General features: G+C 43.7%; 1 protein-coding gene across 1 annotated transcript in view; it reads right to left on the bottom strand.

The window, feature by feature from the left end:
* Positions 1 to 25,101, bottom strand: part of LOC144593406 (CUB and sushi domain-containing protein 1-like) — a 1,892,487-nt gene that overhangs the window by 368,543 nt on the left and 1,498,843 nt on the right. The window contains exons 27-29 of the mRNA XM_078398909.1: positions 14,926 to 15,117; positions 3,870 to 4,008; positions 1,736 to 1,923 (exon numbers count right to left, since the gene is read on the bottom strand). Of these exons, the coding sequence (XP_078255035.1) occupies positions 1,736 to 1,923; positions 3,870 to 4,008; positions 14,926 to 15,117 (519 nt within the window). The remainder of the gene's footprint in view (positions 1 to 1,735; positions 1,924 to 3,869; positions 4,009 to 14,925; positions 15,118 to 25,101) is intronic.

Here is a 25,101-nt window from a genome sequence, read left to right as displayed (position 1 = left end):
TTTAGAAGAATGAGGGGGGACCTCATTGAAACACACAGAATAGTGAAAGGCTTGGATAGAGTGGATGTGGAAAGGATGCTGTCACGAATGGAAAAGTCGAGGACTAGAGGTCATAGCCTCAGAATTAAAGAACGTTCTTTTAGGAAGTAGATGAGGAGAAATGTCTTTAGTCAGAGGGTGGTGAATCTGTGGAATTCTTTGCCACAGAAGACTGGAGGCCAAGTCGGTGGATATTTTGAAGGCAGAGATAGATAGATTCTTGATTAATACGGGCATCAGAGGATATGAGGAGAAGGCAGGAGAATGGGGTTAGGAGGGAGAGATAGATCAGCCATGATTGAATGGTGGAGTAGACTTGATGGGCCTAATCCTACTCCTATTCCTTATGACCTCATGACCTGCTGAGTTACTCCAACACTTTGCGTCTCTGGTATAAAATAGAGGAATTGTTTCCAAATGACAGAAAACAGGAGATAGACACAAAGTGCTGGAGTAACTCAGCGGGTCAGACTGCATCTCTGGAAGAAAGGAATAGGCGATGTTTCGGGTCGAGACCATTCTGCAGACTGGGAGTCAGGGGAAAGGGAAACGAGAGATATAGATAGTGACATAGAACAAATTAATGAAAGAAATCCCAAAAAGTAATGATGATAAAGAAAACAGGCCATTGTTAGCTGTGGGCTAGGTGAAAACGAGTTACAGACAACGAGACTCAACAAGATGACTTTGAAGCTGGTACAATGACGTGGGTAGGGGAGGAACGGAGAGAAAGGTGATACAAGGGTTACTTGAAGTTAAAGAAATCAATATCCATAACACTAGGTTGTAAGCTGAAACAGGATATTGAACGTTGCCAATGGTGAACTGGGCGTAGGATTTGCACCCATTTGTTAGGGAAATGGAGGAATTGTTTTCCCAATAACAACAAACTGGTGGTTAAACATAAATCACTGGCGAATTGGGAGTGGGACGTATATCCTTTATTGCACCCATTTATTAGGTAAATGGAAGGATAGTTTTCCAATGACAAGGAACCGAAGGTTAAATATCGATCAATCGTGAATTATTTCAAAATTGTAAAATCCGCCATTGTCTCGTGAGAATATCAAAATGCTGCGTGTGACAATAGACAATAGGTGCAGGAGTAGGCCATTTGGCCCTTCGAGCCAGCACCGCCATTCAATGTGATCATGGCTGATCATTCACAATCAGTACCCCGTTCCTGCCCTCTCCCCATACCCCCTGACTCCGCTATCATTACGAGCTCTATCTAGCTCTCTCTTGAAAGAATCCAGAAAATCCACCTGCATTGCCTTCTGAGGCAGAGAATTCCACAGATTTTCAACTCTCTGAGTGAAAAAGTTTTTCCTCATCTCCGTTCTTATTGGCCTACCCCTTATTCTTAAACTGTGGCCTCCGTGGTTCTGGACTCCCCCAACATTGGGAACATGTTTCCTGCCTCTAGCGTGTCCAATCCCTGAATAATCTTATATGTTTCAATAAGATCCCCTCTCATGCTGTGAATCTCTAAAACACTTTGGGTTCTCTCAGAGTGTTTCACAGGGCGCACTGTTAAGGTCTTGAATAAACCGATTTGTTTGGGGAAACTCACCACTGCGCTACATATGCTCTTTGTATCGGTTCCTATCCGAGCCATAATTAAGAAGGCAACTGGGTCCCACATGAAGCCAGATTCAGGGTACAGGTTAAACACAAATCTCTCTCCAACAGATACCTTTGTACTCAATGGCAAACCCCGCCATGCTGACTGAAGCATCACTCCGGAACGCCAGGAAAAGGCTGTTGCTGCTGCTTTCTATTCTTTCCGGTGACTGCGATCCTTGGAAGCTGCCAATTAGTGGGCTGTTGGAATCCTCCCCTTCATAGATATGAAGAAAGTCATAGCTTGGCTCCATCTGGAAACTAAAGCAACAACAAAGATGATCAGAAGTTGAGGCAATTGCAAGAGCAACATTTAAAATACATCTGGACAGGTACATGGATAGGAAAGGTTGAACTGGTTTAGGTTAGTGTCACACGTACCGAGGTACAGTAAAAAGCTTTGGTTGCGTGCTAAACCAGTCAGTGAAAAGACAATACATGATTACAATCAAGCTGTCCACAGTGTACAGATACATGATAAAGGGAATAATGTTTCTGTTGGAGTAGAGGTTTAATAGAGTAGAGTGATTGTAATGAATGATTGTATATCCACTTCAGGAACCAGCACGCAAAGAGATGCCTGGCTTCAGCGCTATCTTGTTCATCTACATTGAGGTTGAAGTTACATCTACGTAATATCCACCCATAGTGTCTTTGGAATCAACCATTTAAGTCCTTTGCACAGACCAAGGGGCTGACTGTTGACTTTGAAGCATGAGAAGATTCGGCATGTTGCTGGATATTCTATTCAACCTCTGTATTATAGAGAGCATGGTTGTCCCACGTCTGATTCGGCATGTTGCTGGATATTCTATTCAACCTCTGATTATAGAGAGCATGGTTGTCCCATGTCTGATTCGGCACGTTGCTGGATATTCTATTCAACCTCTGTATTATAGAGAGCATGGTTGCCACACATCTGATTCGGCACCATCTTCAATTTGACTTGAATGGTTATGGGCCAACCGCCTGCTTATGGGAGGAACTTGGATGGGGCATCTTGGTCGACATGAAAGAGTTGTGCTGAAGGTCTGCTCCCGTGCTGCATGACTCCAAAAGTGTGCAAGGCAAAAGCGTTCCCCACACGAAACATGGATGAAAAGCAACAAACATGCAGTTTTTCATTCAATGACATTGTTCTCAAGTTGATAAGTCGCAGCACCCATTCAGCCCATCGGGGAATCGAGCACCAGCGGACATGGGTTTAAGGGAGGGGGGGGAAAGATTTAATAGGAATCTGAGGGGTAACTTGTTTTTTTAACAGTCAAAGAGTGGTAGGTGTATGGAACAAACTGCCAGAGGAGGTAGTTGAGGCAGGCAGGTAGTATTGCAATGTTTAAGAAACATTTAGACAGGTACATGGATAGGACAGGTTTAGAGGGATATATGGGCCCAACACAGGCAGGTGGAACTAGTGTAGATGGGGCATTGGTCGGTGTGGGTAAGTTGGGCCGCTGGGACTGTTTCCACTCTGTATGAGTACGAGTCAACTCTGCCATTCAATTATGGCTGATCTATCCTTCCCTCTCAACCCCAATCTCCTGCCTTCTCCCTGTAATCTGTGGCAGCCTTACTAATCAAGAACATGGCAATCTCCGCTTTAAAAATATCCATTTAGTTGGCCTCCACCACCGTCCCTGGCTATGAATTTCACAGATTCAATAGACAATAGACAATAGGGGCAGGAGGAGGCCATTCGGCCCTTTGAGCCAGCACCGCCATTCAATGTTATCATGGCTGATCATTCTCAATCAGTACCCCGTTCCCGCTTTCTCCCCATACCCCCTGACTCCGCTATGCTTAAGTGCTCTATCTAGCTCTCTCTTGAATGTATTCAGAGAATTGGCCTCCACTGCCTTCTGAGGCAGAGAATTCCACAGATTCACAACTCTCTGACTGAAAAAGTTTTTCCTCATCTCTGGTCTAAATGGCCTACCCCTTATTCTCAAACTGTGGCCCCTGGTTCTGGACTCCCCCAACATTGGGAACATGTTTCCGGCCTCTAATGTGTCCCCCTTAATAATCTTATACGTTTCGATAAGATCCCCTCTCATCCTTCTAAATTCCAGTGTATACAAGCCTAGTCGCTCCAGTCTTTCAACATATGACAGTCCCGCCATTCCGGGAATTAACCTAGTAAACCTACGCTGCACGCCCTCAATAGCAAGATTCACATTGCTGAAAATGAAGCTTTTCTGGAAACGTGCCTTTTAAAGATGAGTGCTACGACGTAGTCTGGACTGACTTTAATTCTCCAGTCACATTCTTTGCCATGAGGGTAAGGCTGAGGGTAGTTGGGCGACAAAATCACACCAGCGGGGCCGGTCACGTTTCCTCCACAGGCAGCTGTCACAACAAGAGAAAAAATGTGTGAGAAGAAAATTAATCAAACAGGCTTCGCACTTACACAAAAGAAACACAACATGGGGTAAATGATGATGGACACAAGATGCTGGAGTAACTCAGTGGGTCAGGTCGCATCTCTGGAGAGAAGAGATAGGCGATGCTTCGGTCGAAACCCTTCAGAAGTCTGAGGAGGGGTTTCGACCCAAAATGTTACCCATAACTTTTCTCCAGAGATGCTGCCTGACCCGCTGAGTGACCCCAGCACTTTGTGTCTATCTCTGGTGTAAACCAGCATCTGCAATTCCTTCCTACACATGGGGTGAATGAAGTGTGGCTTGTTTACTTTCACAGAATGGCTGATGACTCATTGCACAAGACTGGCTGGAAAGGCTTAGTGCTGCATCTCTGACAAAAGGGCGGCACGTTGGCACAGCGGTAGAGTTGCTGCTTTGCAGCGCTTGCAGCGCCAGAGACCAGAGACTCGGGTTCAATCCTGACTTCGAGTGCTGTCTGTATAGAGTTTGTACGTTCTCCCCGTGGCCGCGTGGGTTTTCTCTGAGATCTTTGGTTTCCTCCCACATTCCAAGGGCGTACAGGTTTGTAGGTTAATTAGCTTGGTGTATGTGTAAATTGTCCCTAGTGTGTGCAGGATAGTGTTAATGTGCAGGGATCGCTGGTTGGTGCGGACAGTGCGTCGGAAGGCTTGTTTCCGCGCTGTATCGCTAAAATAAACTGTACTAGAAAGAGTGTAAGAAATTATCTCCGAGCTTCATTCAAGTCAGCTGGGTCTTGGCTTTCTGTTGCACTTTAATGTTGCAAAGGATAATTACTTGTGCACCCCACAGAAATCCATATTTTAACATTATCTCCTCACTTACAGGGGACTTTGGCACCAAAGTAATTATAGTTCATTTGTCCTGGTAAAAGATGCCTGGTGGTGGTACACCAGTTGCCTTCGGAATCGAATGACTCTCAGCAGATGCCAAGGCACATAATGGGCATCCCTTGACATTACGCAGAGGCCCCAGCATGCACAACCCATCTCACCTGGCCTCACACACCAACATCTAATCATCAACAAAACTCTACCCGTTAACAAGGCAGATGTCTCAGCATAATGCGGACGTGTGCAATTCTTGGGTTGCAGGAATATCCAGCCTGACACACATACATATATATATATGTGTGGATGTGTGTGTGTGTGTGTGTGTGTGTGTATGTGTATATATGTGTGTGTGTGTGTGTGTGTGTGTGTGTGTGTGTGTGTGTGTGTGTGTGTGTATATATACACACATATACATATTATATATATATATGTGTGTGTGTGTGTGTGTGTGTGTGTGTGTGTGTGTATATACATATATACACATATATACATATGTATATACATATGCATACACATATATATACATATATACATACACACACACATAGATATACATATACACACACATATACATATACACACACATACACATACACACATGTATATAATCCATATCCTTCCTGTAATGGGCTGACCAGAACTGCAAGCAAAGCTCCAAATGCAGCCATGCCAAAGTCATATAAAGCTCCAACATGACAGCCTGACCTCAAAAAAGGCCCTTTGGCTCACCAAGTCCATGCTGAGCATCAAGCACCGAATTCTACACTCAGTCTCCTTAACCCATTTTATTCTCCCATATTCCCATCAACTTTCTCTAGATCCACCACTTATTTAATTTAGTTCAGTTCAGCTTAGTTTAGTTTAGTTTATTGTCACGTGTACTGAGGTACAGTGAAAAGCTTTTGTTGCAAGCTAACCAGTCAGCGGAAAACAATACGTGATTACAATTGAGCCATCCACAGTGTCCGGATACAGGATAAAGGGAATAATGTGAATAAATGTTTAGTGTAAGATAATGTACAGCAAATGTTAATAATTAGCTCTGGTTTCGTTTACAGATACAGTGTGGAAATGAGCGGTTGGTCCACCGAGTCCGTGCCGACCAGCGATCAACCCATACACTACTTCCATCCTACACACCAGGGACAATTTACAGAAGCCAATTAAACCACAACCCTGTACGTCTTTGGAATGTGGGAGGAAACCTGAGCACCCGGGGAAAACACACGTGGTCACAGGGACAATGTACAAACAACACCCATAGTCACGATCAAACCTGGGTCTCTGGTGCTGCTAGGCAATAATTCTACCGCTGCATTGCTGTGCTGCCTTTTAAATTTACACCAATAAATAAATCCTCTGTCAAATGTGCAGGTTGTTTACTGAATACAACAATGCCCAAACAAATCAAAAATAATGCTGTCCCCATCTTTAAATGGTTCGAAGAAGGAAAATAAAATGAAGGTAAACTGAGCAGTTTAACATACTAAACTGAGAATCTCTCATTTAAAATCGAGCTCTTGAGAAAAAACATGGATCATTTTAATAGTCTGCATTAGAGGATGAAACAATTTTATGAAAAACTAAGAAGAAATACATTTTTACCAGATATCTATGGAAACTAGTCAAACATTTTCACCCAAAAGTTAATATATCTTAATTTCATGTCTAAGAAGCTATCAAAAGACCTCTGTAGGAAAATAACTGCAGATGCCGGTACAAATCGAAGGTGTCACAAAATGCTGGAGTAACTCAGCAGGTCAGGCAGCATCTAGGAGAGAGGGAATGGGTGACGTTTCGGGTCGAGACCCTTCTTCAGACTCAAATGGGTGACGTTTCGGATCGAGACCCTTCTTCAGATTGGAGTCTGAAGAAGGGTCGAGACCCGAAACATCACCCATTCCCTCTGTCCTAGATGCTGCCTGACCTGCTGAGTTACTCCAGCATTTTGTGATATCAAAAGACCTCAGTGAGCATTCCCGAGTCCTTTAATTGCTGTGTAAACCAAGTCATTTGCACATCGATATACACTTTGTGCATTCTGCCAACAATAGTCATCTGCAATTTAAAATGCGAAACCAAATCCAAGAGCAAAAATACATCTTGCAATTTGGACAAGTTTCCAATCATCTCTCTGGGTTTCAGTTCAGCTTCTTCAAACTTTTTTAAATTGAAATTCATGAACAGTACAACTCAAAACCATCTGCTGCTTTTGAAGTAGCAGCACAAATTTTAAAATATTGTCTAATTTTATAACATGCTGGCAGAATCAAAACTATCAATCTCCATCTGAAGAGTCTATCTTGCCAGTCTTCTTTGTGGTTTTGAAACACAGATATCTTTCAATTTAATTTTGCTGAAAGTTTGATTAAAATCCTGGCAGGTGGTGTTCACTGTTTTATGATAGTTTGCAGTGAAAATGATTGCTGAAGGAAGAGGTACAGGAAGTTGTCAAAAATCAAGCAGAGGAATTTTGTTATCCTCGAGAGTTAATGAATTGTCTGATATGATATATGGTCATAAGGTCATAAGAGATAGGGACAGAATTAGGCCTTTTGGCCCATCAAGTGGTTTTGGCTTCCCGCCACTCTTTGCTCTTAACATAGCAAAGAATAGCGGGAAGCCAGAGGATTGGGCAACTTTCGAAGGACAACAGAAAGGGCAATACGGGCTGAAAAGATGAAGTACGAGGGTAAGCTGGCCAAGAATATAAAGGAGGATAGTAAAAGCTTCTTTAAGTATGTTAAGAGAAAAAGATTAGTAAAGCCAAATGTAGGTCCTTTGAAGGCAGAAACAGGTGAAACAAGGAAATGGCAGAAGATTTGAACAGGTTCTGTCTTCACTAGTGGTTCTGTCTTCACTAAGGAAGACACAAACAATCTCCCAGATGTACTAGAGGAGAGAGGATCTAAGAAGACAGAGGAACTGAAAGGAATTTGTATTAGCTGAGAAATAATATTGGTTAGACTGATGGGACTGAAGGCTGATAAATACCCAGGGCCTGATGGTCTGCATCCCAGGGTACTCAAGGAGGTGGCTCTAGAAATTGTGGACACATTGGTGATCATTTTCCAATGCTCCATAGATTCAGGATCAGTTCCTGTGGATTGGAGGGTAGCTAGTGTTATCTCACTTTTCAAGAAAGGAACGAGAGAGAAAACGGGGAATTACAGACTAGTTAGCCTGACATCGGTCGTGGGGAAGATGCTGGAGTCAATTATTAAAGAAGTAATAACAGCACATTTGGATAGCAGTAAAAGGATTGGTCCAAATCAGCATGGATTCATGATTGGGAAATCCTGCTTGACTAATCTTCTGGAATTTTTTGAGGATGTGACAAGTAAAATGGATGAAGGAGAGCCAGTGGATGTAGTGATAAGGTCCCACACAGGAGATTAGTGAGCAAAGTTAGAGCACATGGTATTGCGGGTAGGGTATTGACATGGATAAAGAATTGGTTGGCAGAGAGGAAACAAAGAGTAGGAATAAACGGGTCCCTGTCAGAATGGCAGGCCGTGGTGAGTGGAGTGCCGCAAGGCTCGCTGCTGGGGCCGCAACTGTTTACAATATATATTCATCATTTAGATGATGGGATTAAAAGTAACATGAGCAAATTTGCAGACGCCACAAAGCTGGGTGGCAGTGTGAACTGCAAAGAGGATGCTAGGAGGTTGCAGGGTGACTTGGATAGGTTGAGCGAGTGGCCAGATGCATGGCAGATGCACTATAATGTAGATAAATGTGAGGTTATCCACTTTGGCGGCAAAAACAAGGAGGCAGATTATTATCTCAAGGAAAAAGGGAAGTGCAACAAGAACTGGATGTCCTTGTACACCAGTCGCTGAAAGTAAACATGCAGGTACAGTGGGCGGTGAAGAAAGCTAATGGCATGTTGGCCTTCATAACGAGAGGATTTGAGTATAGGAGTAAAGAGGTCCTTCTGCAGTTGTACAGGGCCCTGGTAAGTCCACATCTGGTGTATTGTGTGCAGTTTTGGTCTCCTAATTTGAGGAAGGACATCCTTCCTATTGAGGCAGTGCAGCATAGGTTCACGAGGTTCACGATCTTAATCCCCAGGATGGCGGGACTGTAATATGAGGAAAGATTTAAAGATTTGGCTTGTATTCACTGGAATTTAGAAGTATGAGAGGGAATCTTATAGAAACATATAAAATTGTAAAAGGACTGGACAAGCTAGATGCAGGAAAAATGTCCCCAATGTTGGGGGAGTCCAGAATCAAGGGCCACAGTCTAAGAATAAAGGGGAAACCATTTAAAATAACTTTTTCACCCAGAGAGTTGTGAATTTGTGGAATTCTCTGCCACAGAAGGCAGTAGAGGCCAATTCACAGGATGAATTTAAAAGAGAGTTAGATAGAGCTCTAGGGCTTCGCCGAATGGGGGGAAGGCAGGCACAAGTTACTGATTGTGGATGATCAGCCATGATCACAATGAATGGCGGTGCTGGCTCGAAATGCCAATTGGCATCCTCCTGCACCTATTTTCTATGTTTCTAAGTCTACTCCGCCAATCAATCATGGCTGATAGATTTATCCCTCCTCACCCCATTCTCCTGCCTTCTCCCCATAACTCCTGACACCCATACTATTCAAGAATCTATCTATCTCTGCTTTAAAAATATCCATTGATGGCCTCCACAGCTTTATGTGGCAAAGAATTCCACAGATTCACCACCCTCTGACTAAAGAAATTCCTTCTCATCTCCATCCTAAAGGACCGTCCTTTAATTCTGAGGCAATGACGTCTATTCCTAAACTCTTCCACATGGAAACATCTACCCCACATCCACTCGATCCAGGCCTTTCATGATTCGGTATGTTTCAATGAGGTCAAACGATGGATACATCCCTTCAAAATATCTAGATAAGATAACTATGCAGCATAATAATTCAGAAAAGGTAAAAATGAATATTACAATTCAGTGCAACATCTTGAATTAAGAAGGGTCAATAGTGCCTGAGAAATCATGCTCTTGTGAGTGTGTGTCTTATATCATGCTTCATATCGATGGTGTATTATTATCACAAATTATCTGTTGGAAAATTAATTAGATTGGGTGTAATGGCATGGGGCCTATGGAAAATCACTTTCACAGGAATCTGTGGGTTAAAATCTGGTGACATGCATTTCCGTAAAACCCCGAATATTTCTCCAAGAACATGATAGCAATTTGCAAAGGATAGACAAGTTGAACAGTTCATAATGGCAAATGTGTTCTCTGAACTTCTGGCCTTTCCTGATTTCAATCTATTAAGATTCTCCTCCTGCTCAATAACCTCTCCAGCCTTCCCTTCGATGCACCCACACTATTTGCTTCACCGTGGTAGTGCGTTACACATATTTACCGCATTTTTCCCTTTCTGAGAGTCTTCATTGGCCGACATGTGATCACCCCGTACACTAGCACCATCCTACACACTAGGGTCCATTTACAATTTTTACCAAAGCCAAATTAAACTTTACACAGTGCGTACAGCGGTAGAGTTGCTGCCTCATAGCACCGGAGACCCGGGTTCGATCCTGACTATGGGTTCTGTCAGTATGGAGTTTGTACGTTCTCCCTGTGACCTGCGTGGGTTTTCTCTGAGATCTTCGGTTTCCTCCCACATTCCAAAGACGTACAGGCTTGTAGGTTAATTGGCTTGGTATAAATGTAAATTGTCCTCAGTGTGTGTGGGATAGTGTTAATGTGCAGGGATCGCTGATCGGTGCAGAGTCAGTGGGCTGAAGGGCCTATTCTGCGCTGTAAATTAAACTAAACTGCAAACCTGCACATCTTCAGAATGTGGGTGGAAGCCAGAGCACCCAGAGAAAACCCACAAGCACCCATAGTCAGGATCAAACGCATGTCTCTGGTGCAGTAAGGCAGGAAACTCTACCGCTGTGCCACCGTGCCGCGTCTACTGTGGTGTGAAAATCATCAGCACTCTATGTAACCTCCATTGGGAAAGACGTGTGGTCAACTTGAGATAGGATGGATGTCATTACGCTGGAAAGAGTGCAGAGGAACTGTACCAGGACTGAAGGGTTTGAGTTATTTGTCCCACTACACTGAAGCATAGGTGGCTGAGGAGTGACCACACAAAGGCATACAGAGTCATAAGAGGCATAGATAGATAAGGTCAATGATTTTTCTGGGGTGGAGTGCAGAAATAGATGGCATAGCTTTATGAGAGAGGAGAAGATTAAAGATAGATCTGAGGGGACATTTCTTCAGGCAGAGCCTGGTGGGTATGTGGAATGAACTACCAGAGGAAGCTGTGAAGGTGGGTACAATGGTGACGTTCAGAAGACACCTAGTCAGGTACATGTATTAGATAGGGTCGGCACGGTGGCGCAGCGGTATAGTTGCTGCCTCACAGTGCCAGGGACACGGGTTCGATCCTGACTACGGATACTGTTGGTACGGAGTTTGCACGTTCTCCCCGTGACCGCGGGGTTTGTAGGTTAATTGGCTTTTGTAAAAATTGTAAATAGTCCCAAGTGCGTAGGATAGTGTTAGTGTACGGGGTGGTCACTGGTCAGCACGGACCTGGTAGGTCCAAGGACCTGTCTCCATGCTGCATCTCTACAATTAAAAAATGAAACTGGAAAGGTTGCAGGATATCAGCCAAATGGAGGCAGATGGGATTGATCAGATTATGGTTGGCTTGGATGAGTTGGGCTGAAAGGTATGTTTCTGTGTGGTATAACTGTGTGACTAGGTCCTGTATTAGCACAGGATTATGCCTGCATTGCCACAATACTGCTTTTGAGTAAATTTTGGCCCAATTTCACTAGTGCGAGCGGACACTGGTGTGGCTTGCTTAGAGCACAAAAATAGGTGAAATACAGATGCAGAGCATTGCTGAAATTATTGGATAATATTGCAGTCTGGAGCAATCTGTGTTTTCATTCCTTAAGACTTGCAAATGTAAGTGCGTAGGAAGGAACTGCAGATGCTGGTTGTACACCAAAGAGAGACACAAAATACTGGAGTAACTCAGCGGGTCAGGCAGCATCTTTGGAGAAAAGGAATGTGACATTTCAAGTCAAAACCCTTCTACAGGGTCGGTTGCCTCGGTAGGGGTCGAGCTGTCTGTCCGTGGGAGGGGCATGGGGGAAGAGAGAGCAGGTTTTTTTGCCTTCCATCACAGTGAGGGGGTGTTTGGAGTCACTGTGATGGATGTTTGTGTTGGGGTCGTGTGTCTTGTGTTCTTTGTTTTTTTGCTCTGTGACTGCTGGCAAATTAATTTTGTTCGGTAAAACGAATGACCACAAAGCTATTCTGTCTCTTCTGTTTTGTACAGAGTCTTCTGTAAGAGAGGAAAAGACCCAGTCTGCACAAGGGTGTCGATCCGAAACGTCACCCGAAGTGTGACCCGCTGAGTTACTTCAGCATTTTGTGTCTATCTTTAGCAAATAGATGTTTGTCCTTGCTATGGCTAACATTTGGTTTATTAGATTTATAACTGCGGGCAAATTGAAACTCTCAGCCAAGATCTGCTGTGACTTTGAACAAAACAATATCAAAGACACGGGTTCTAATCAGCTCCTCTCTTTGATCACTCTTCTGAATCCAAATTGCGCTGTCCCTTACATCAAAGACATTTCATAGATCGAAATGTGATTTTCAGAGAGAAATCTGTTGAACAAACAAATCTAAATGCAAATACTCTTTACTAATCCTACCATTGTGCATATATGTATAAAGTTTGGGTTTAACGTGTTCAAAATATTTTACTGATTTGAGGTAACAACTATGAACTCAGATTAGGAATTGGCTTTATAATCTATTTTTTTAAATTGTTGATGTAAGAACATATTTTTAATGCTTTTTTTTGCAGACTTGCAAATAATAAGATTAATGTTACATTGCAAGGTGTCTTAAGTGCTGTGGTCGTTGTAATACTTTGTGCTGTGGGGGGATCTTTACCAATATTTATTTGGCCCCACAGAAAGCCAAATGCTCTTATGACACAATGTTGAAAATACATTGATTTGTATACAAAATCATGAGAGGAATAGATCGGGTATTTGCCCAGAATCTCTTGCCCAGAGTAGGTGAAATAAAAAAAACAGACATAGGTGTAAGAAGGAACTGCAGCAGAAACGTCAGCCATTCCTTCTCTCCAGAGATGCTGCCTGTCCCGCTGAGTTGCTCCAGCTTATGGTGTCTATCTTCGGTTTAAACCAGACATAGGCTTAAGATGAGCAGGGAAAGATTCCATTGGGTCAGGAAGGATAAGTTTTTCACACAAAGGGTGGTGTGTGTATGAAAAGAGTTGTTGGAGGAGGTCATTGAGGCAGGTACTATCGCAACGTTTGGACAGGTTTAGAGGGAAATGCAGGCAGGTGGAACAGTGTGGGCAAGTTGGGCCGAAGGGCCAGTTGCCATACTATAAGACTCTGACTCTCCATGATTGACCTTATTGACCAATGTCAGGTGAGATATACAGAAACGGGCCCATCAAGCATTAATCTGCAATAATCATACTCTAATCCCATTTTATTCTTGGGGATACAAGGAACTTCAGGTGTTGGTTTATTAAAAAAAGACAGTCCTGGAGTAAGTCAGCGGGTCAGGCAGGTAACTCATCTCTGGAGAACTACCTGAAGAAGGGTCACAGTCAGAAACGTCACCTCTCCATGTTCGCAAGAGATGCTGCCTGACCCATTGAGTTACTTCAGCACTGTGTGTCCCATTTTATTCTTCTCAGGTTCTCATCAGCTTCCCCCAGATTCTTCCAGTCCTGCACACTACGACTAGCTGACAGTGACTCATTAACCGATATTGGTACACCTGAAATGTGGGAGGCAACAAACGGGGTCACAGGGAGAACGTGATGAACTTTGGCCTTTGAGGGCAAGTCGCCACTAAAAATGTACGCATAGACTAGCACAGTGATGTAGCGGTTGAGTTGCTGCCTTACAGCGCCAGAGACCAGGGTTCAATCCTAACTAGGGGTGCTGTCTGTACAGAGATTGCACATTCTCCCTGTAACCGTGTGGGTTTCCTCCAAGTGCTGCGGTTTCCACCCGCACTCCAAAGATGCGAGTGTTTGTAGGTTAATTGACCCTCTGTAAATTGCCCCTGGTTGTTGGGAGTGGAGGCAAAAGTGGGGTAACATAGAACCACTGTGAATGGGTGACCGATGATCATCAGTCGGCTGAAGAGCCCGTTTCCACGCTGTACCTCTGGTGGTCAAACATAACGTTTGAAGCCATGCAGGAATAAATAAATGATCTGTTTTGGCAAATGATTTTAAATGTTGTTACTGCGACATTGCAGGTTTTGTGTTGCCAGCTTATACTGTACAGGCTCTCTGCATCCATCCACCACTGCAGTTCACTTTAGAGTTTACAGCGTGGAAAACAGGCCCTTCAGCCCACCGAGTCTGTGCCGACCAATGATCACCCCTTACACTGGCACCACCCGACACACGAGGGACAATTTACAATTTACAGAGGACAATTAACTTACAAACCTGCACTTCTTCGGAATGTGGGAGGAAACCGGAGCAGCCGGAGAACACCCACACAGCCACGGGGAGAACGTACAAACTCCGTACAGACAGCACCCGTAGTCAGGATTGAACCTGGGCCTCTCTGGCGTTGTACAATACAATACAATACAATATATCTTTATTGTCATTGTACAGGGGTACAACGAGATTGGGAATGCGCCTCCCATACGATGCAATAATTTAATTAGTTAGTCAGTGTTAATTTAAACAACAACAACCCAACAAAACAGATTGTAACAGTTTTAAGACAGAATAAAGTGCAAGTAGATCTGTGCCAGTTCACTGTGCGATGTGACCATCCAGCTCAGCAGGACTGGTTCATAGCAGCTATGGCCCTGGGGATGAAGCTGTTCCTGAGTCTGGAGGTGCGGTAGGCAGCAGCTCTACCGCTGCACCACCGTGCTGCCATACAGAGCACATTCACCTCCATTGAATAACCCATGTCACTGGTCAGCTTCTTTCAACCAGCCTTTGATAAGTAAATGTGAAATATTAATGGAGTACCTGTACATGTGGGAGGGTCCGGTTGCCAGAAGAATCGATTGTCCACCTGCACGCACATAATCCTTGCCGGGCCTTGCAGCTGATAGCCTGGATCACACTCGAAAATCACAGTATCCCCAGGCTCTCTGCTGTCTCCACTCCTTGTGCCGTTCTGAGGAACTCCAGGATCATTACAGGTGGTCGCTGTTGAAGCTGAAAAAAATGTTAAAGTTTAAAAATATATATATATAAGCACGCAAAGGGAGCCAAAATTACCTTGCTATCTCTACTCCTGTCTGTTCCAGTATTCTCAACCACTGGGAAGCCTAAAACCACATGACATGATCCAGAAATAAGTGCAAGCTCTTTCCAGATGGGTCAGGGAACAATAATGCATACAGCAGGTGACAAAAACTCAACTATCTCCTCCATAGGTGACAATTGATTCATCGATAATTTTCTGTAAGTCAAATACTACTCCTGCTCTTGGAAGGTTGTGCCTGAACTAGTATAGTATTCTTAATTGGACCCACCAGGTGGAGCAAATATTGGAAAATCAAGAGGATTGGAGCACTCTGCTTTTTTTCCTGCTTGGGTTAATTGTGTTGGAAGGTTTATTGGCTGGATGACTTTACTGACATCTGTTCAAAGTCTGCTTAGTACATCTTATGCTCGAGTGAACCTCTCCTTCCTTTGTGATAATCAACTTAATTCCATTTCAATGTTCCTCTCTCCCCCAAGCTGTTCACATTTTGATAATACTTTATTTTAATGCTGCCATGCAATGGCATACAAAGGGGGTGTCATAGAGTCACACGGTGTGAAAATGGCCAATTTAATACATTTATTTTTGGACTCTGAATGAAAGACAAAACTATTCATAAACCAAAGTGTTGTTGGAGCTGTTAGACTTTATTAGAAAGGATTTAATGACTTGGGGTTTGTCCTGCAGAGTCTACACAAACAAATATGTCTTGTAATCATAGAATCAGTGCGGAAACAGGCCCTTTGGCTCACTTTGCCCACGCCGACCAACATGCCCCATCTGCACTGGTCCCACCTGCCTATATTTGGCCCATATCCCCGAGACTTATCAAATCCATGTACCTGTCCAAATGTTTCTTAAACATTGTGATAGTACCTGCCTCAACCACCTCCTCCAGCAGCTCGTTCCATTCACCCACCCTTTGGGCAAAGAAATTCTGCTTCAGGCTTCCATTACATTACAAGAGAGTCTGTTTATCCAATCTATTCCTTTCATGATTTTGTGCACCTCTATAAAATTACTCTTCATCCTCCAGAGCTCCAACGAAAAGTGTCCTAGTCTGCTCAACCTCTTCCTACAGCTCAGTCCCCAGAGTCCTGGCAACATCCTCGTTCTTTTTTAACGCGCCCTTTCCACCTTTGCAATACCTTTTCCATAACATGGTGACCAAAATTGAACACAATACACTAAATGTGGCCTCACCAATGTTTTATACAACTGTAACATGACCTACCAATTTCTGTACTCAATACTTTGACCGATGAAGGCCAATGTGCTGAAAGCCTTTTTGACCACTCTATCTACCTGTGATGTCACTTTCAAGGAACTACGTACCTGCACTGCATCAACCATTTCCATGAATTCGATCAACCATTCCTCAGCCCACCTGCCCAACTGATCAAGATCCTGCTGCAATTTTTGAGAACCATCTACAATACCACCCACTTTAATGTCGATTTTTTGTAAATCGGCATCCAACAGTTTTTTGTTTCTAGATTATTTATTTTAATAATTCCACTTCGGTCTCATTGACTTCATGTATGTCAACTTACTGGTCTTGTGCAATTCACAAAGGAAATGAAATAACAAGGGCCACTTAAGTCATAAGGTCATAAGTGATAGGAGTAGAATTAGGCCATTCAGCCCATCAAGTCTACTCCGCCATTTAATCATGGCTGATCTATCTTTCCCTCCTAGCCCCATTCTCCTGCCTTCTCCCCATAACCTCTGACAATGTACTAATCAAGAATCTATCTCTGCCTTAAAAATACTCACTGACTTGGCTTCCACAGCCTTCTGTTGCAAAGAATTCCACAGATTCACCACCCTCTGACAAAATAAAATTTTCCTCATTTCCTTCCTAAAAGAACGTCCTTTAGTTCTGAGGCTATGACCAGTACTAGACTCTCCCACTAGTGGAAACATACTCTCCGCATCCACTCTATCCAAGCCTTTCACTATTCTGTATGTTTCAATGAGGTCCCCCCTCATTCTTCTAAACTCCAACGAGTACAGGCCCAGTGCCGACAAACTCTCATCATAGGTTAACCTACTCATTCCTGGGATCATTCTTGCAAACCTCCTCTGGACCCTCACCAGAGCTAGCACATCCTTCCTCAGATATGGGGCCCATGTGGTGCTCAGATAAGGTGATTATTCTACTCTTAATATTCAATGAACTATGAACAGTTTGTATAATTATACATGATTCTTTTACTTGGATTACACAGCAACACTAGAGTTGTAGAATACATATCAAATATGATCAATTTATTCCATCAAATTGGCCACCCAATTGTTTTATTTCACTGAAGTCAAGGTGGGTGATTTTGCTTTTTCCATTTCAAATGCAAGCAACGAAGGTAATAGTGCAGATAGACACAAAGTGCTGGAGTAACTCAGCGGGACAGGCAGCATCTCTGGAGAGGAATGGGTGACATTTCGGGTCAAGACGCTTCTTCAGAAGGTAAAAGTGATACCTCCTGCCCTCCCACCCTGAATTACATGCCATTATTCACACACAAGTATCTTCCGCTGTAAATCTGCACCTTCTGCCCCTCCCATCATGCACAAGTCAGTCTTCAGTTTCCCCATTTACCCTGTGAAAGTTGGATTCTATGACTGGACCTATCTGGAGATTACAAAGAGAACTACGTTTGTTCCCTTGGGTAGACACAAAATGCTGGAGTAACTCAGCAGGTCAGGCAGCATTTCAGGATAGAAGGAATGGGTGACGTTTCGGGTCGAGACCCTTCTTCAAATTGATGTCAGGGGAGGGGGCAGGACAAAGATAGGATGTAGTAGGAGGCAGGAAGACAGTGGGAGAACTGGGAAGGGGGAGGGGAAAGAGAGGGACAGAGGAACTATCTGAAGTTAGAGAAGTCAATGTTCATACCGCTGGAGTGTAAACTGCCCAAGCGAAATATGAGATGCTTTTCCTCCAATTTGCGCTGGGCCTCACTATGACAATGGAGGAGGCCCATGACAGAAAGGTCAGACAGGGATTGGGAGGGGGAGTTAAAGTGCTGAGCCACCAGATCAGGTTGGTGAGGGCAGATTGAGCGAAGGTGTTGAGCAAAACGATCGTTTTCCTACTCATTGTTCCTTTGGGAATCGGGAACATCCACACAATGTTGGATGCTCCATAAAAAATTAGTGTTTTATAAATCACACAGGGCGAGGACAAATTTTCATCTGGTTAATTTCGTTAATTTTGAAATTTGCCTTTCACCTCAGCAGGCTTTCAAGGACAAACGCATCATTTGAGTTATTGACCTTAGAACATAACTCTTATCACCAAGCATTGTAACGCTTGAATGTTTTATCTCTGAACTGTTCGCTAGGCTCGGCTCAATTCTTGCCAGTGTTTGGTTGCCTTGTTATTATATTTTCAGATTGAATTATGCAGAATAATTTATTTAAAAAGAGTAATATTGACGAAGCCTGTTTGTTTAAACAGAGGTCCCAGAGAGATCGCTTCAGGTTTAATATTTTCACACCCTCAACCACAATTACATTTTTCAGTCAAATTTGTTCACCGTAAAGATCAACATATTAATGTTAATGAGGCACATTTGTTTCAAAGTGAACACAGGCATAAAATGCTGGAGTAACTCAGCGAGTCAGGCTACATCGCTGGAGAAATGGAAGTTGTGGTGTTTCGGGTCGAGACCCTTCATCAGACCCTTTGGGAATAGTAACCAATGCTTCTCCCACCACTCTTATTTACAACAGGCTATTCAAAGTTAAATTATTTCTGTACTGTATAGTCTAAAATCTTCTGTTCTTATGGACACACAAGCTTGGTAGACACAAAGTGCTGGAGAATCTCAGCAGGTCAGGCAGCATCTCTGGAGATAAAAGGATAGGTGACGTTTTGGGTCAGGACCCTTCCTCAGACAATGTAGGGGGGCGGGGTGGAGGGGGGGGCGGACTGGAAAGAGGTAAAGGCCAGAACAAATCAGGGCCGGCAACAGATGACCTCAGCAAGGGTGGAGCCTACAATGGCCCATTGTTGTCTGGAGAAGAGATGATAACAAAGAGAATCAAGGATGTGAACTCGGTGGGCCGGAGGGTCCGTTTCTGCACTGTATCTCTAAATTTAAAAAACTAAATAAGTGTACAAAATCATGGGAAGAATAATCGGGTAAATGCACAGTCTCTTGCCAAGAGTAGGGGAATCGAGAACCAGTGGACATAGGTTTAAGGTGAGGGGGAAATATTGAATAGGAACCTCAGGGGTAACCTTTTTACACAGTGGGTGTACAGGCGGATAGTTGAGGCAGGTACTAGCGCAACTTTTAAGAAACATTTAGACAGCTACATGGATAGGATACCTGAAGAGGGATATGGACTAAATGCAGACAGGTGGGACCAGTGTAGATGGGACATTGGTCAGCATGGGCAGGTTGGGCTGATGGGCCTGTTTCCACGCTGTATGACTCTATTAATACCTGGTTCTAGAGATTTTAAGAGAGAAATCTCAGTTTTATTCCCTCATCAGTGCAAAGCCTAAAAATATTGACTTTAATAAACAGAAACATGGTAAAGCAGTTGTTATGAATGACAGTGATCTATGTAAAATAATTGGTCTATTATTCGAGGTGCACAGGCAGGTAAAGGAGCCTCCTGTCAACATATTAGTTCATCTAACCTTATTATCCCCTCAAATATATGGGCTGAATTGACATTCAGCATTAGATTTATAAAATTATTATCATCAAAGCGTCAAAAAACAGATGGAACATCAACACCATTATGCCCAACATGTTAATCTCTTGACATCTTTACTTATCTATATCTCCCTGCCTTCCTTATTTCTTTCAACCCAATCCTTTTCCAGAAACAAATCAGTCTGAAGAAGGGTCTCGACCCGAAACGTCACCCATTCCTTCGCTCCAGAGATGCTGCCTGTCCTGCATGAGTTATTCCAGCATTTTGTGTCTATCTTCTATATTCCCTGAAGCCATTCAAATTATTGCTTTCAGTCCAATGTAAGTATAAAATGATATATCCAAGTATAAAGTATAAATGATAAATCCAAGCAATTCAGGAGAGTAGCTCAGCAGTAGAGCTACTTTGATTTTCAAAGCAAGATTATGGGGCCCTTCCTTATCTTCCAAAATGTTAACAATTGTTACTGAAAATATGACAAATCTCTCTGGATGCTCTTTAGAACATGGTCTGTAATCTATCTGCACTGTTGATGAAAGCTATTGAAATTACTTGGAAAAAAGATCTGTCAAAAAGGTTTATCTTTTGGAACTCACAAGATTAAGGTGGAAGTGACAAGGTAATCAATATCAAGACCGTGGAAACATTTCAAGAGGAAACCTAAAATAATTCCATTGAGGTGTTTGCACAGTTTGTATCAAGATAATTTTCATGTGGTAAAGGTTAATGACTCATTCATGCTTAGTATGTTAGACAACATATTGATTGCTCTAACTTCAAGTTGCTTTCCCTCACTCTCCACCCTTCCCCATCCTAATTCACCAACCACTTTGACTGTCCTCCTGATTAAATTTTATATTTATATGCCTCGTTGTCACCTTCCCCAGCAAACAATCATTTATTCCACATTTCCTTTGAACTTTGTCCCCTTTGATCTCTGACATGGATAGAAAATTGGTTGGCAGACAGAAAGCAAAGAGTGGGGGTAAATGGGTCCCTTTCAGAATGGCAGGCAGTGACTAGTGGGGTGCCGCAAGGCTCGGTGCTGGGACCGCAGCTATTTACAATATACATTAATGACTTAGATGAAGGGATTAAAAGTACCATTAGCAAATTTGCAGATGATTCAAAGCTGGGTGGCAGTGTAAACTGTGAGGAAGATGCTATGAGGTTGCAGGGTGACTTGGACAGGTTGTGTGAGTGGGCGGATGCATGGCAGATGCAGTTTAATGTGGATAAGTGTGAGGTTATCCACTTTGGTGGTAAGAATAGGAAGGCAGATTATTATATGAATGGTGTCAAGTTAGGAAAAGGGGACGTACAACGTGATCTGGGTGTCCTAATGCATCAGTCACTGAAAGGAAGCATGCAGGTACAGCAGGCAGTGAAGAAAGCCAATGGAATGTTGGCTTTCATAGCAAGAGGAGTTGAGTATAGGAGCAAAGAGGTCCTTCTGCAGTTGTACAGGGCCCTAGTGAGATCGCACCTGGAGTACTGTGTGCAGTTTTGGTCTCCAAATTTGAGAAAGGATATTCTTGCTATTGAGGGCGTGCAGCGTAGGGTTACTAGGTTAATTCCCGGAATGGCGGGACTGTCGTATGTTGAAAGACTGGAGCGACTAGGCTTGTATACACTGGAATTTAGAAGGATGAGAGGGGATCTTATCGAAACATATAAGATTATTATGGGGTTGGACAAGTTAGAGGCAGGAAACATGTTCCCAATGTTGGGGGGAGTCCAGAACCAGGGGCCACAGTTTAAGAATAAGGGGTAGGCCATTTAGAACGGAGATGAGGAAAAACCTTTTCAGTCAGAGAGTTGTAAATCTGTGGAATTATCTGCCTCAGAAGGCAGTGGAGGCCAATTCTCTGAATGCATTCAAGAGAGAGCTAAATAGAGCTCTAAAGGATAGCGGAGTCAGGGGGTATGGGGAGAAGGCAGGAACGGGGTACTGATTGAGAATGATCAGCCATGATCACATTGAATGGTGGTGCTGGCTCGAAGGGCCGAATGGCCTACTCCTGCACCTATTGTCTATTGTTCCTCCTTCCCCCTACTCCCCCACTCCCACCCTCCCCCTCCCACCCTCCCCCACTCCCCCTACCTCTACCCCCATCCACTCCCACCCACTCCATCCCCCTCAACCTCCCTCCTCCCCCCCTTCCTCCATCCCCCCCCTCCCTCCACCCCTCTCCCTTCCTCTGAGATAGATTTAACATATAACATATAACATATAACAACTACAGCATGGAAACAGGCCTGTCCGGCCCTACCAGTCCACGCCGACCATTCTCCCTGACCTAGTCTCATCTACCTGCACTCAGACCATAACCCTCCAATCCCCTCCTATCCATATACCTATCCAATTTACTCTTAAATAATAAAATCGAGCCAGCCTCCACCACTTCCACCGGAAGCCCATTCCATACAGCCACAACCCTCTGAGTAAAGAAGTTCCCCCTCATGTTACCCCTAAACCTTTGTCCCTCAATTCTGAAGCTATGTCCCCTTGTTGGAATCTTCCCCACTCTCAAAGGGAAAAGCCTACCCACGTCAACTCTGTCCGTCCCTCTCATAATTTTAAAAACCTCTATCAAGTCCCCCCTCAACCTTCTACGCTCCAAAGAATAAAGACCCAACCTGTTCAACCTCTCTCTGTAGCCTAAGTGCTTAAACCCAGGCAACATTCTAGTAAATCTCCTCTGTACCCTCTCCATTTTGTCGACATCCTTCCTATAATTTGGCGACCAGAACTGCACACCATACTCCAGATTCGGCCTCACCAATGCCCTGTACAATTTCAACATTACATCCCAACTTCTATACTCGATGCTCTGATTTATAAAGGCAAGCATACCAAACGCCTTCTTCACCACCCTATCCACATGAGATTCCACCTTCAGGGAACAATGCACAGTTATTCCCAGATCCCTCTGTTCCACTGCATTCCTCAATTCCCTACCATTTACCCTGTACGTCCTATTTTGATTTGTCTTACCAAAATGCAGCACCTCACACTTATCAGCATTAAACTCCATCTGCCATCTTTCAGCCCACCCTTCCAAAAGGCCCAAGTCTCTCTGTAGACTTTGAAAATCTACCTCACTATCAACTACTCCACCTATCTTAGTATCATCTGCATATTTACTAATCCAATTTGCCACACCATCATCCAGATCATTAATGTAAATGACAAACAACAGTGGACCCAACACAGATCCTTGGGGCACTCCACTAGACACTGGCCTCCAACCTGACATACAATTGTCAACCGTTACCCTCTGGTATCTCCCATTCAGCCATTGTTGAATCCATCTTGCAACCTCACTATTAATACCCAACGATTTAACCTTCTTAATCAACCTTCCATGTGGAACCTTGTCAAATGCCTTACTGAAGTCCATATAGACAACATCCACAGCCTTGCCCTTATCAATTTCCCTGGTAACCTCTTCAAAAAATTCAAGAAGATTAGTCAAACATGACCTTCCAGGCACAAATCCATGTTGACTGTTTCTAATCAGGCCTTGATTATCCAAATAATTATATATATTGTCCCTAAGTATCTTTTCCATTAATTTTCCCACCACAGACGTCAAACTAATAGGTCTATAATTGCTAGGTTTACTTTTAGAACCTTTTTTAAACAAAGGCACAACATGCGCAATGCGCCAATCTTCCGGCACCATCCCTGTTTCTAATGACGTTTGAAATATTTCCGTCATAGCCCCTGCTATTTCTGCACTAACTTCCCTCAATGTCCTAGGGAATATCCTATCAGGACCTGGAGACTTATCCACTTTTATATTCTTCAAAAGTGTCCGTACCTCCTCTTCTTTAATCCTCCTAATTAAACTTTAAAATGTAAATAACTTTAAAAATATAACATCGATTTCAATGAAACTTTTCCCAAAAGCACCACAGGGACGACGGAGTGTAAGGTGGGCCTAAAATTATCGTGCTATCGTGTACCGTTTGGCTGTAGTTCAGGAACAACAAACAAACAAGAGTTTTAGTATATAAGACTTTCAGTTTGTCGACAGTGAATAATGTTTGGTCCTGGTGGCAATACTGGAGAACTATCTCCAATCGATCCACAATTGGCAGTGTAAGAAAGGATGACTAGGCTTGTATACACTGGAATTTAGAAGGATGAGAGGGGATTTTATCAAAACGTATAAGATTATTAAGGGGTTGGACACGTTAGAGGCAGGAAACATGTTCCCAATTTTGGGGGAGTCCAGAACAAGGGGCCATAGTTGAAGAATAAGGGGTAGGCCATTTAGAATTGAGATGAGGAAAAACTTTTTTTAGTCAGAGAGTTGTGAATCTGTGGAATTCTCTGCCTCAGAAGGCAGTGGAGGCCAATTCTCTGAATGCATTCAAGAGAGAGCTAGATAGAGCTCTTAAGGATAGCGGAGAAGGCAGGAACGGGGTACTGATTGAGAATGATCAGCCAGATCACATTGAATGGCGGTGCTGGCTCGAAGGGCCGAATGGCCTACTCCTGCACCTTGTCTATTGTCTATTGTCTAAGAGAGTTAGGTGCGTGTTTGTTGTGCTTTAGTCCTTGCGCATGATTACAATAGTGGAGGTTTCAATAATCTCACCACCAACGATAAGGTAATCCAAATATCCCACAATAATTGCCTTCTTTCTGCATATACAGCCATGCTGCTTACAATACTTGCCTCCACTACATCCCTCCTGCCTCTAATACTCATTAGAACGCACTTCACTCTGTCATATTTAGTTCTGCGCCGACTTGCCACTCCTTCTGTGATCGTTCATGCTCACCAGTTCCCCACAAACATCTTCCAGACATCATCTGCACCAAGGAAGTGTGACTGTCTTTACACTTTGGAGACACAGCGCGGAAACAGGCCCTTCGGCCCACCGAGTCCGTGCTGACCAGCGATCACCCCATACACTAGCACTATTCCACATACTCGGGTCAATTTACAGAAGCCCATTAACATTCAAACCTGTACATCTTTGGAGTGTGGGAGGACACCAGAGCACCCGGGGAAAGCCCACGCAGTCACGGAGAGAACGCGCAAACTCCACACAAACAGCACCCTTAGTCAGGATTGATCGCGGGTCTCTGGCACTGTGAGGCAGCAACTCTACCGCTGCGCCACCATGCCACCCTGTCGCTGGCACATTGGTGAACCTGAAGGAACAGGAGGTGACAGGGGAAAGGAGGTAGTGCAGAAGATGGGGGAGGCAGTGATGGGGGGGGGGGGGGGGGTTGGGGT

Source organism: Rhinoraja longicauda, chromosome 5 (assembly GCF_053455715.1).
Source record: "Rhinoraja longicauda isolate Sanriku21f chromosome 5, sRhiLon1.1, whole genome shotgun sequence".
Taxonomy (NCBI): domain Eukaryota; kingdom Metazoa; phylum Chordata; class Chondrichthyes; order Rajiformes; family Arhynchobatidae; genus Rhinoraja; species Rhinoraja longicauda.
The sequence above is the reverse complement of the archived record's forward strand: the minus strand, read 5'-3'. Positions and strand labels throughout refer to the sequence as shown.